Here is a 12,564-nt window from a genome sequence, read left to right as displayed (position 1 = left end):
TGGGGAAAGGAATTGAAAAAAATAAAAAATAAAATTCGTACTTTGAAAAAAAAAAAAAAAAAAAAAAAAAAAAAAACAAAAAAAAAAAAAAAAAAAAAAAAAAAAAAAAAAAAAAAAGCCCGAAAAAAAAAGAGGCATTTCATCTGATGGATGGAACAAAAATTGTTCTTCACCAATAGTCAGAACAAAGGAGTCAGTTAGTCTTTAGGCTAATTCACTATGTTTTTTATCATACTTGCTGTTGCTCTTGTGTTAGCGTTTTTGGTATTGATCTTGCCAAAGTTCTCAGGACTTACCACAATAAAGCGGAACACTCATTCCTCAGGAGTTAAAAAGAGACAAGACAAAGAAACAAAATTTAAATCAAGTGACGCAAGTAGTGTTTATACTTATATACCACCCGACGAACTTGAAAATAACATCCAAAAAGAAGCAAATCTCAAATCTAAAGCCAGTGCATTGAAAGAAAAACTTGAACTACACTCGGAGGACTTACCAATTAGAATTGAGTTAAATCAATTTGTCGATAAGGATAATCACATAAGAAAGAGAAAGGTACGAGAAGTAGATTTGGATATGGATCCGAATAAGTACGATTATGACCTAGATGACTTGATTGCCGAGGAAAACGAAATGGCACGACAAGAGCAACAAAGGGAACACTACAAGAACCAAAAATTCGGAGAGACAAAGGAGGAAATGGTTTGAATGATATCAACCAATGAAATACAGATTACACTAATTAAAGTCGCCTTTGTTTGGATCAAGGAGAAAATGATGAATGATATTACTCAGCTTGTAAACCCCATTTATCTTTTTTTTTTTTTTTTTTTTTTTTTTTTTTTTTTTTTTCAAGTTGAATCTGATCGATGGCTGCGAAATCTCAAAATAACAATTTTCCTCTCCATCAAGATAAGTGGCTCCATATGTACTATACCAGACCCCAATGTGTAACTCTTCTTTTTTTTTTTTTTTTTTAATTGCTTGATAACCGTTCTCACTATATTCATTTTGCTAAATAATTCACATAATTTTGCATGTTGCTGCTAAGTTTGTCGATACATCTGCTAGACCTAGCTAAGTCCATCCAGCAGGATTTTTTTTTCCTAATTTGTGTAGCTATATTCGCATTTATATCGAGTTTACTACTATACGAGGTTTCAAGTCGTCCAAATACAATAAAGGGGGTATTCTCTGTACCCAAAGAATGGCCAATAGTTGGCCATTTACATTATGTGCTAGATAACCCAGCATTGGTATTTTTGAGCTGGGCAGAGAAGTATGATAGAGCGATTTTCCAAATAAGATTGGGGGTGAGGAGGGTTGTGGTTGTTAATTCATATAACGATGTAGTTAATCTATGGGTAAACCATTCGTGTCAGAACAACTCGAGACCGGTAAACTATACTTTTCATGGCTTGGTAAGCTCTTTTCAAGGTTTCACAATTGGATCAACACCAGCAAGCTTGACGTTTAAAAAGAAGAAGAAGGTTCTTTCTGAACGGTTGAATAAAAGGTCTATTGAACACCACATCCCACTTTTCAGTAATGAATTGAATGTTGCTTTCAGAAAGATGATGGAAGAAGCTACTGGTGAAGACATGAGTGTTCTCCATCACTTGCAATATTTCGTTTTGCGCTGTGTTATATCAATGGCTTATGGAATACATTTGGACTGTTTTGGTAGCGACATGACCTTTGCTCGAGAGATCATTACCAATGAAGCAGATATTATCAGGTTGCGATCACCAGTATCTAACTTGCAGGATTCAGTTCCACTCTTAAGATTACTCCCGATACTTACAAATAGTCTGTTTGCGCGGAACTGCGGGGTGAAAAGGGAAAAGTATATGAGTGTTCTATATGACAGGCTAACCAAAGGGATAATGCAGGATGAAGATGACTGCCTCAATAGCATTGTTGGTAAACTAGTTATCGAAAAATGTCACAATTTGTTAACAGATCAAGAAATCCACAGTATCTGTTTAACATTGATTAGTGCCGGCTTGGATAACACCCCACTCAATTTGAACTATCTATTAGGGGTTTTCTCACAACCGCAAGTTGGATTACAGTATCAAATGAATGCGCTAGAGGAGATTCTAAAAAATTCAAATGGGAACTTAGTGTTGGCGTGGGAGCAGCTGAATCAACCTGAAATGGTGAACGTATACGTATACGCTTTGATTCTAGAGACTTTGAGACACTTTACTGTTTTACCCTTGAGTTTACCGAGGATGACAACAAAGCTGATAATTTGCAACAATATTGAACTACCTGCCAATACTCAGCTTTTTATGAATGCCTATGCTGCCAATCATGATATTGACCGTTTTGATCAGCCTTTTAAGTTTTGTCCAGAGAGATGGTTGGACCGGAATACAAACACCATAAAACAGGCTTCACGCACATACCAACACTTTTCTTTTGGAGCAGGCTCGAGAATGTGTGCTGGCCACAATTTGGCTCTCAGAGAAATTTACATGTTTATTGTGAGATTACTTTTGTTGTTTGAGATTAATACACCACTGACATTACTAATGAATATGGATCCTTTTAAGAATAATCGTAATCCGAGAGCAACCTCATTTGAGCCACAGCCCCATTACATACAACTAAAGCTTCGAAAACTACCAGGATACGAAAGATTACATGATATAGTGACGGGTATATAAAAGCTAATATATACTATATTATTCAAAAATAAGAAAAAAAATAAAAATAAAAAACATAAAAAAGAAGGTAAAGGACTTCAACTAAAGCTAAAGCTAATTAATTAATTCTAGTATAAAAAAAGAGTTGGGTCAATGTAGCCTGTTTTTCTCACAACAACGGATTTGGTGCTTGTACCAAGCGGAAGCGTATACTTCAATACCCCCGTGATGATTAAATCGAATGGATTTTCACTTATAACAGTCCATTTCTGAGAATTGTCGGAATTAGTATCATTTGACCGCATTGATGGCTCCTCTACTGTACTATTCTTACCTGGGTTTAATAACTTAATTTCTCCCTTTTGCATCGATGGTTCTCTTGAAAAAAAGCCCGCTTTGAAATTCATCGAGGATTCTAAACGAAGTACAGTTCCTAATTTCACTGTCTCTACTTTTGACGCTGTTTTCGAAATTTGTAGCCTAGAATCGTTGATGTTGAAATTCCTAGTAGTTGCATCGTCTGGTAGGTAGCCACTGCGAGCAAATAAGTCCAACTCGACATCATCAATATCCACTGAAAACCACCCTGGATTAAATGCCTCCACAACAATATTGAATACTAGCTCGTCCTTACTGACAATTGGATTTTCAATTGAAATTATTTCAACATCCGTCAACTCCTTTGTTGTTGCCATAAAGAAACCCAAAATAAAGCCAACGGTAAGAATGGCCAATATACAAAACAAAGTGTATATGCAAGATTTCAACCAACCTGGCTTGTTTGCCGTCGTTGTTTGAGTCAACAAGAACGGGTGGTTGTTGATTCGATTGACACCACCTTGGTGCCCTCTACCGCCAAATATCCCGGAGTTTTTCTTTTTCACAGACAAATCAGGAAGATCAAAATTCGGATCGTATTGCTCTGACTCACGATCAAAAGCTTCAATGTCATAATAGACATTAGAGTGCAGATCCTGATAAGGAAAAGGGAATGTGGTTTTGCTTTCTTTGCTCGGGTCGCGATCAGAATTGTTTAACGCTTGACCCGTCGATAAGTATCTCCTATTTTGATGCTTCATTGCCGGATAATGCAAATTAAGCGACCTGAAATGGGGGATGTTTTGATTAAAGTTTAACAAGGGAGTGGTTTCATTATTGTGAGGAAAACCCACATTGTTATCATAGTATATAAGCTCATCGTCAAAATCTTCGATGTCAATGTCGTCTGGTATTATACTGTATCTTCTAGGTTGTGAACCTTTTTTATCGAATAGCTTTGAAGTGGTTGACCTCAACTTTGAAGAGGTTGTTGACGTTTGGTAATTTTTCTTTGATGTGTTCTTGCTCCCTGAAGATATAGATGGAGCACCAGACAAGTGTTGAAGTCTCGAAGCTGGCACATTAGTATTAGTATTAGTATTAGTATTATAATTAGTAGTATTATTATTGGTATTTGTATTTGTATTTGTATTTGTATTTGTATTGTTATTAGTATTAGTAGTTGTATTGTTATTGTTATTAGTATTAGTATTAGTATTAGTATTAGTATTGATATTGGAAGCCGCTTGACAAGTATGTTCCAATTGTGCAACTGGTACCTTCTTTTCAAGATCTCCTCCTGTTCCATCAACCAGTTCTATTTCGCCCAAATCTTCATCGGTTTCATTGAATGAGAAAGTATCATCATGGTCATTTTCGTTTGACAAATGAACAATACCTATATTTTTCTGATAATTTTGATGATTTTGATGATTTTGATGATTCTGATGATGATGGTGATGGTGATGATGTGGGTGGTTGCTTTCAAGTCCAAAGGAGTGACTTGAAACTCTATCTGCTGCTCCTGGTTGCAAGGGGCTTTTGCTACCCTCAGCATCATTATTGGAAAATGTTGACAATGTTCCCAACTGATTTGGACGCTTTGATACAGTGAATTCCAAATGATTGATACTATTCATCGAGTTTGCTATAGAATGTGCTTTATTGACCGAAACCTTGTGCTGTTTATTATTGTCGATATGATTCTCGCCATCCAATGCAGAAGATACTCGATAGTTGGGCCCGCCAGAACCAGTAAATACGCTTCCGCTGACACTAATGTTGTCTAGTGTGCCCAATTGATTACTATTGTTGGTGATATCAAATTCGTCGTTATTGTTCTCGTAAACAAATGTCTCATCACTATCACTGCTTTCTACATCATCAACAGCACTAGCCAATTTTGCCGCAAAAAAATCCGTCTTTGTAGAGTTTTGTTTAGCCACCTTCTTATGCTTTGTATTTTTACTTTGCGTATTATCTGTATCATTCAAGTTTGTAATAGACGGCGCATGCATACTTGAGCCGTTTGGATGTAGCATGAAACTTGCAGATGGGGTGACTGTTTGCTGCATTTGCAATCGAGGCTGTAACTCTTGTGACGGCAGTGAAAGTCGGGTAGACGAAACAGCGGGAGGAGGGCCCAATATTTGTTGATCTTGTCGTATTGTTGAAGCATTTTCATCGTTTAAGTTATAGATATTACTGGTTTTTGAAGGACCTATCCCAGGTGTAGAAACTGCACTGTTGCTTGTTGTCAAGGAATTTGCATACTGAGTGGAAGAGGACTTTTCGATATCATTTTTACTCGAATTCATTGCTAGATTCGGGAAAACGGCAGACTGGGGTGATTTATTAATGATACTTGATATCAAAGTGGGGTTTTTGGGGTTTGGCTCTCTAGAGTTTATAATCTTTTGTTTCACCTTCAAGGATTTATTGATATTGGAAATGGTATTCTTGTTAATCTGCATATTTTGGGTATTGGGAGTCACAATTGCTTTCGAAGGAGTGGGCGGTGGATTTGCTTGATTTGAGGAGACCAGTTCTGGCAAATTATACGGTTTCTGATTTCGGTTAACGGTCAGGCTCGTCTGTGTTGCTTCAAGCACCTCTGTTCCTGTTGGACCTCCTCCTGTTGGACCTCCTCCTGTTGGACCTCCTCCTGTTGGACCTCCTCCTGTTGTTGGGTTATCATGACTTTGTTCAGGTTGTGCAATAACATGAGACTCCCTCTGGGGTAGTTCTAATTTATTGTTATCTTTAGAAATCTTAACCGCCTTTACTTCTCTAGTTGCTGCTTCGTTTGATTCACCGGCCGCTTTCTTGTCGGGATAGATTTCCTCCACTAGGTAATTTGATTGGGATTGCGGTACTTCAGATTCTAAGGCCCTTTTATCCTCAATGATTGGTAGTGATGTCGACTTGTGCGGTTTTGGGGGTCTCTGTGACATTTCTGTTTTCTTGGCTATACGTTACTACCAACTCATAGAGTCTATCTACTTTCCATATGGAGGGTTGAGGAATATACGTAGGTAAGAACTCGATATGTTAACCTATATAATCCTTTTTTTTTCTTAATAAATTTTTCTTTTTTTTTTTTTTTAATTAATTTATTTTAAATTGCAAAATCATTATCGCATTTTATCTATAAGGTCTTTTTCTAATACGAGCATGATGTGTAATATTGTAGAGGGAACACAGATTTTTGAACTTTTTATGCATAGAGAGAAAGTACATGACAAAAAAAACAACGAGTAGTCTAGATTTATCAATTTTTCTGGTTCTTTCTCTGGTTCTTCTTCTTTCAAATGGCATACGTTATGTTTTTCTACGACGGATTAAATGGTATTATAAAGCCACTTCCCCATTGGTCATAAATGCTTTCACTAGCTTGATTCTTCAAGTCGTTACGCAGCTGATGTAGTTGATTCGATTGGACATCGGGAAATGTAGACCCTTCCTTGGTGTACACGTCGTAGAACAAACCATACGAGTTTAAGATATCCTGATCAACACCCGCTTCGCCAACTTCCCTTGCCAAGACTTTGTCTTCGTCATCCAAATCTTCAGAACCGCTCTCGCGTCTTAGTCCCTGGACACTCAGCGCTTTATTTGAAGGGATAACTTGTGGTGTGTTTGCTTGAGCATAGCTATTGTAATGGTGGTGTAGTGGGTGGTGCTGAGAAACTGGTTTAACAAGGTTATCAGAAAGGGTACTACTATACTGTTTCCTGCTCTTGGAATTTCCTTCCGTTGTATCATTCTTATTAGAAATCATATCAGTATCATATAGCTGTCGTCCACGTTTCTTTCCAGTTTCCGTCATGTTTTTCATGGTTTCCCAAAAATCCAAACCATGATCACCATTTTCAGAAACTGCATTTCCTTGTCCATGCCCCTGTTTTCCATGCCCCTGTCCTTGCCCCTGTCCATGCCCCTGTCCTTGTCCTTGTTCGTATTCCTTGTCACTCAGTATCCTACAGTCTGCAGTAGATGACAAATTCTGATTATTTTCAGCATTAGTTATGAGGTCCACCGCCTGTGTCAATGGTGTCAATGGATTGGAAGTAGGTAACTCTTCGGCATGTTGGCCTCTATAGACATCAGAATTTAATAGTTTCAGCATATCGGATTCTCTGTTGGTGGAGAAATCTCGTAGTAAAGATGATGATGTGGCAGTGTTCATGGCCTCAGAGCCCAGATGAGAGTTCTTGTTGGTTGTCGTTTCTTCTTCACGGTGATGATGGTGGTGGTGATGATGATGATGATGATGCTGTTTTATTTCCAAAGACTCTGTTGCTGATACTGATGCTATTCCTGTTACTGTTCCTGAAGAATACAATCTTGGAACTTCGGTACGTGGTGGCAAATAGTTAAAATGCTGAAATCGCGACAACATCAGTTCTTCAGGTTCAGCGGGGTATCTTTCGGCAATGAAATTATTGCTGTTGGTTGTACTATTATTGTTATTGTTGTTGCTTCGTATTGTTTGTCCCGATCGTCCATAGTGGTGGTGAACATGCTGATGGATTGTGAGATTTAAACCCTTGGACTTTGCATGCGCAACAAGAAGGTCTACAGATGCTTTGTCTTTTATTACTCCCGCATGCGAAACAAAATCCGATTTGTTCTGGCCTGTCAAGTCATAACTCCAATGTGTGTGGTTCGAACCATTGGATTCATCGTGCATTTCGTGTACTTCTTCTTGCATTTGTACCTTGTAATCCTCCTTTCTCTTCTTGAATTTCCTTTTCAATTCTGGATCCAGATTCTGATTATACTTGGTTGGTTGTTGCTGCTCCTGCTCCTGTTGCTGCTCCTGTTGCTGTTGCTGCTCCTGTTGTTGTTGCTGTTGCTGTTGTTGTTGCTGTTGTTGTTGTTGTTGTTGTTGTTGTTGTTGTTCACTCAATGAGTCTAACATCAAAGATTTCCCTTTGGTAATTCCCTCAACTGCTTGTTTAATTTCCGGGCATGCCTTGTTACGCACAACCTCTGTTACAAGTTTTCTCCAACGATTTCTACAGGTCAAAGATGGTCTGCTTTCAAAAACGCTGCATACTGTCCTCCATTTGGTACCATAATTCTTAACCTGTTTAATTAACAAGAGATCCTCCTCTTTTGTCCATGGCTTCAACCTATCTTTTGTTTTTGGGCCCAAGACTTCCTTATACCTTTTAGCACACTGGTCTTCAGTCCTTCCTTCAATCTCTTGTGCAACTTTTAACCAAGAAGCTCCAAATTTCTCAAATGCCCTCACCAATTGCATATCCTCTGCACTAGTCCACTTGCCCCTCCGTAAAGCCGGATCTAGACAGTTGGTCCATCTTTTGCGACAGTCTTTGCTCTTTTTTGAGCCATCGGGTGAAACTGCTTGGGCTATCTTCTCCCAGTCTAAGCTCTCAAAATTTGCATTTTCCATTAATTTCAAAGTAACAAATTCAGATAAAACCAGATCTTCTTCCTTTGTCCATGACTTGCGCAGTTCTTTCCGAAACGTCGGGAGGCCTAGAGACTCGGTGATAGCCAATGGATCTATAGGCACGAGTCTTTTGCGAGGATTCACTTGTGACAGTGGTGGTAGCTTACTCATCATTGGCATTGCCAGATTTCCTGTACCCTGCAACACACAAAAGAAGTTAGATACTGACAGTTGATGTTTCAATCCTCCCCCCACCTTACAAGCTAAAAATATTGCCTTATTAACAATCTACCCCTTTGGTCTATATGATATGTTTGCTTGCTTGCTTTCGTATCTAGAGTCAAACCACTTGTATCTACATGGGACTTGATAGTAAAAGTATAGATAACTATAACTATAACTATACTATAACGAAACAGAAAAAAAAAGAAAAAAAAAATGAATGCTAAAAAACCCGCTTTTAGAACCGTTCTATTAATTAGCGGGTGCTTCTTTCAGATTTTCCGCTCCTTTTAGAAAACAAAATCATACTGTTTGCTTATTTACTAATAAACTTAACCAAGTAAAGAAAAATTGTCAATCTCTATGAGCAGAATTGATCCCATTGTAAGTCTTTCTGAGCAGAACTGATCCCATTGTAAGTCTTTCTGAGCAGAGCTGATCCCATTGTAAGCCTTTCTGAGTAGAACTGATCCCATTGTAAGCCTTTTTTTTGTTTTAATTTTTTGAGATCCTGAGTCATAAACCTCTCTTTCCCTCCGTTGGTTAGTCACTCTTGTTAGACTCTCTTATTTGCTTGTTATCAATTAACCTCAACAAATTTCTTAACAAAATTGCGATTGTCACTTTACCGATTGATGGCACGTACAACGCAGCCCTCTCTTTTATATCATCGTGGAAGTTTTTTGAGCTAGAGAAATTGATGACAATAGCTCCATATCTAACGAGCTTGGTGGGGAATTTATACTTGTCAGATGGAACACCAGTAATTATCACGTCACATTGTGGTGCCAACTTCTCTAAAGTGTATTCATTTTTATCCAAATCTTTTACTAAATGTCTATGTTCCAGTAAATCGTCACCTCGGGTAAACTGTTGAATGTCGTTTATATCAACTGAATAAACAGTGGCCCCGTCATTAGCCAACAACGCAGCCAAGGGTCTCCCTACTATTTCTGACCTATTGACAACCATTATTTTCTTTCCATACAATCTATTCCCGTAATGTAAAATATTGTTATAGACGCCCAAGTATTCCAAGATCTTTACCATTGCTAAAGCGGTACATGGTATTAACGATTTTTGCTGATTATGTGGCGGATCTAAGAACCTGACATTGTGGTACAAGTTGTGGTAGTACAAAAAGTTCAATCCCTCCACGTCCTTTTCTGGAGAGATCAACTGCTGTAAATATTGGTCTTGTTTGTCTCCAAAGACTGGAAAATAAACCATAATACCATTAACTTTATCATCTTTGTTTGCTTTGATCAAGGACAATTCTAAATCGTTTTTTTTCATCTCAATCAACCGATAGTTAAATCCTAAAGATTCGCAAGTTTTCTCAGTCCAGTTGGCATACATTTTAGCCGCAGGATCATCGTTTGCAAGGAGTCCCACTAAAGTTGGTTTGAAGGTCAATTTCTGAACTGCTGAAGTTACCTCTTCTTGGTAAGGTTTGGCAATGGTTGAAGCCAATATAGTTCTTCCGGCTGGTCTAGACATGGCCTAGATGAATATGGCTGTACAATTTAGAAAAACAAAGAATTCTTCGGACTTAATTTGATTGAGATGAGATGAGATGAGATGAGATGAAAATATGTCTATCTAATATATAAATAATTTGACAGTAGGAAGAGAACAGGGGAAAAAAAATATATATACATACACATAGAAAATATCTAATTATGTCATTTTTATTTTTACCTTTTGACACATAATTCTATATATCTTGTCTCTCTCTTTCTCTTTCACACTCTTACTATTTCTCTCTATATCCAATACTTAGGAATTGCATTATTAGGATACAACTTCGTGATACCTGAGGGTTTACGTGCTGACCTTGTCGCTTTGTGTGAAAAAAAAAAAAAAAGCAAAAAAAAAAAATTAAAAAATTAAAAAAAAAAAAGAACTCTCCCAAATTTTGTAGCTTTTAGGCAGCATGGGTTTCTTGGGGTCCTGTCACTGCCCTGCCCTGCACTGCCCTGCACTGATAAAAAAATAGTTATCAGGTGGGAATTCTTAGTCTGGCTGACAATTTTTTTTTAAAAAAAAAAATACCCCTGCTAGAGGTAACTCTGTCATCATCATCACCTTAAATGTGCAGATGCATTCTTGTACAAGCTTTGCCAGATATATGCCTCACTCAACATCAATTCGATATCCTTCTCCTTCCAGTTTGAAGTTGGTGGATTCTGTAGGAACAACAAAATCTCTTGAAAGTCCTTCTGCTTTAGTTCGCTACTAAACTTGATGAGAAACGCTGCACATACATATGTATGAAAAGTGTTGAACCCTAAAGGTTGTTCACTTAGATATGTGTCCCACATCCGGATAATTAATTCAATTGGCAATTCTCTCATTAACAAACAATTCATCCATCTAAATGCAAACTGCAAAAACTCAACACCCTCTTTTTCAAAATGCAATATCAAGTCGTTGTCTATCTTAGAAATAAGGGTTTTCAACTCACCAACTTGTCGAAGAATTCCTGGTTGCTCATGAATATAGTTGTCGGTAATGTTCTCAAGTAAGCGAGATAAACACCAGTATGTGTCGGCCTCAATAATCGAAATAACACGAGAACTCAACAAACTAGGATCAAAGTTATTCAAGTTATAATCCAATAGTCTCGTATCCTCAAATAACTTTTGTTCTGAATCAATAACTTCATTTGCATCGTCGGATGTCATATACCCGGGAATGAAAAGAAACTCATTTTCCTTGTGTTTCTTTTGCTTCCATTCTTGAAGTTGCCATATGTAGTTACTCAAGAAAATTTGATAAAAGGGCGTGGCCAAGTCATTGATTCCCTGGACATATCCACTCGCAGGGTGCCTAATGGCCCAAAGGTACAAGATTTTTTGAAGGGATGTTTGCGTTATTGGGTGAGCATATAGTTTCGAGTTTGGATTTGTTCTTTTCACGTCTATTCTTATTTGATGATAGAGTTGATTTTCTCTGCTTCCGTTGAAAGTACTCGAAGAAACATTAGAGTCCGCTTCTCCATCAAAATTGATTTGAACACTGGCAATACCATCAAGGTACTCCTGACGTTTTCTTTTCAAAGTAGAGCTTTGCCGTGACCGATTCGTTGGAAGATACCCTAAAAGTAATAACCAAGAAAGCGCCCGTAGCTCATTTGGTATTCCATTCCAAGACAATTTTCTTAATTCCTGAATATTTATCACATTATCGCATGTCAAAACACTTTTGAATTTGGCAAGCTTACTATGCCCTTGACTTTCAGTTCCAGAGCTTTTTTTGGGTAATTCTTCTCTAAGTTCCATCAGTTCTTTTCTTGGTGGATTATGACTGTGCTGTTGTTGAGATAATGTGCTGATGTCGGAATACAACTCATTCATTCCGGAACTTGTTACCCCTCCTCCTCCACCACCTCCACCTCTTCCTCGAGCTATTTCTTCCTCAATCTCTGCATTCCAATCATCATCCAAGTCCTTATACATAGAATGAACACGTTGGTGGTTGTGGTGGTGGTGGTGGTGGTAATGGTGATGGTGGGAATTGCTGCTTTTGCTTGCTTTATCCATGTCCAGATTAAACATCATATTCTGCGAAAGATTGATTGCACTGGACGAAACCGCTCGACTCGAAGATGGACGAGGTGTCAAAACCGAGCCACTTGTCAAGCTTGGATTTGAATTGCCTAATTGCTTATTGTAAGATAGACTTCCATAAATGTTGCTATTTGCTTCATCAATAGATCTTTGAGAAGTACCACTGCTACTTTTACTAGACCCAGTTAATGACAAATTCCTTAAAAATGACGATAAATTCTTACCCCTGCCTCCCTCTTCTCCAAATATAAACTCGTTTTTAGACCCATTATACACCTGTACCATCTCTTGCTTCTTTCTCCCCATAGTTGAGAATATTACTGAAAGTGAAGCAAATTGTCGTTGCTGTACTTGTTGTTGTAGCGTCGTATAAAAA

General features: G+C 37.9%; 6 protein-coding genes across 6 annotated transcripts; 2 read left to right on the top strand and 4 right to left on the bottom strand. All coding sequences in view use genetic code 12, as the record gives it.

Annotated features, from left to right (window-relative positions):
• Window positions 1-219: 219 nt before the first annotated feature.
• On the top strand, window positions 220-708 carry KGF56_000501 (uncharacterized protein; the record flags this gene model as incomplete). The annotated part of the gene is made up of 1 exon (XM_049326420.1): window positions 220-708. The coding sequence occupies one exon, from the start codon at window positions 220-222 to the stop codon at window positions 706-708; it is 489 nt and encodes a 162-aa protein (XP_049182400.1).
• Window positions 709-1,413: 705 nt separating this feature from the next.
• Window positions 1,414-2,675, top strand: KGF56_000500 (uncharacterized protein; the record flags this gene model as incomplete). Its single annotated transcript, XM_049326419.1, has 2 exons — window positions 1,414-1,421; window positions 1,466-2,675. 2 exons carry the CDS (start codon window positions 1,414-1,416, stop codon window positions 2,673-2,675), a joined length of 1,218 nt encoding a protein of 405 aa, XP_049182399.1.
• A 107-nt stretch (window positions 2,676-2,782) lies between these two features.
• On the bottom strand, window positions 2,783-5,926 carry VAC7 (Vac7p; the record flags this gene model as incomplete). Its single annotated transcript, XM_049326416.1, has 1 exon — window positions 2,783-5,926. The coding sequence occupies one exon, from the start codon at window positions 5,924-5,926 to the stop codon at window positions 2,783-2,785; it is 3,144 nt and encodes a 1,047-aa protein (XP_049182398.1).
• Window positions 5,927-6,303: 377 nt separating this feature from the next.
• Window positions 6,304-8,565, bottom strand: BAS1 (Myb-related transcription factor BAS1; the record flags this gene model as incomplete). Its single annotated transcript, XM_049326415.1, has 1 exon — window positions 6,304-8,565. The coding sequence occupies one exon, from the start codon at window positions 8,563-8,565 to the stop codon at window positions 6,304-6,306; it is 2,262 nt and encodes a 753-aa protein (XP_049182397.1).
• Window positions 8,566-9,159: 594 nt separating this feature from the next.
• On the bottom strand, window positions 9,160-10,116 carry KGF56_000497 (methylenetetrahydrofolate dehydrogenase (NAD(+)); the record flags this gene model as incomplete). The annotated part of the gene is made up of 1 exon (XM_049326414.1): window positions 9,160-10,116. The coding sequence occupies one exon, from the start codon at window positions 10,114-10,116 to the stop codon at window positions 9,160-9,162; it is 957 nt and encodes a 318-aa protein (XP_049182396.1).
• A 584-nt stretch (window positions 10,117-10,700) lies between these two features.
• GYP1 (Gyp1p) lies at window positions 10,701-12,494 on the bottom strand (the record flags this gene model as incomplete). The annotated part of the gene is made up of 1 exon (XM_049326413.1): window positions 10,701-12,494. One exon carries the CDS (start codon window positions 12,492-12,494, stop codon window positions 10,701-10,703), a length of 1,794 nt encoding a protein of 597 aa, XP_049182395.1.
• Window positions 12,495-12,564: the final 70 nt, after the last annotated feature.

The sequence above is a fragment of the Candida oxycetoniae genome (assembly GCF_023343755.2).
Source record: "Candida oxycetoniae strain CBS 10844 chromosome Unknown scaffold7, whole genome shotgun sequence".
NCBI classification, from domain to species: domain Eukaryota; kingdom Fungi; phylum Ascomycota; class Pichiomycetes; order Serinales; family Debaryomycetaceae; genus Lodderomyces; species Lodderomyces oxycetoniae.
Note: the sequence above shows the minus strand (reverse complement) of the source record. Positions and strands in the feature narration are given on the sequence as shown.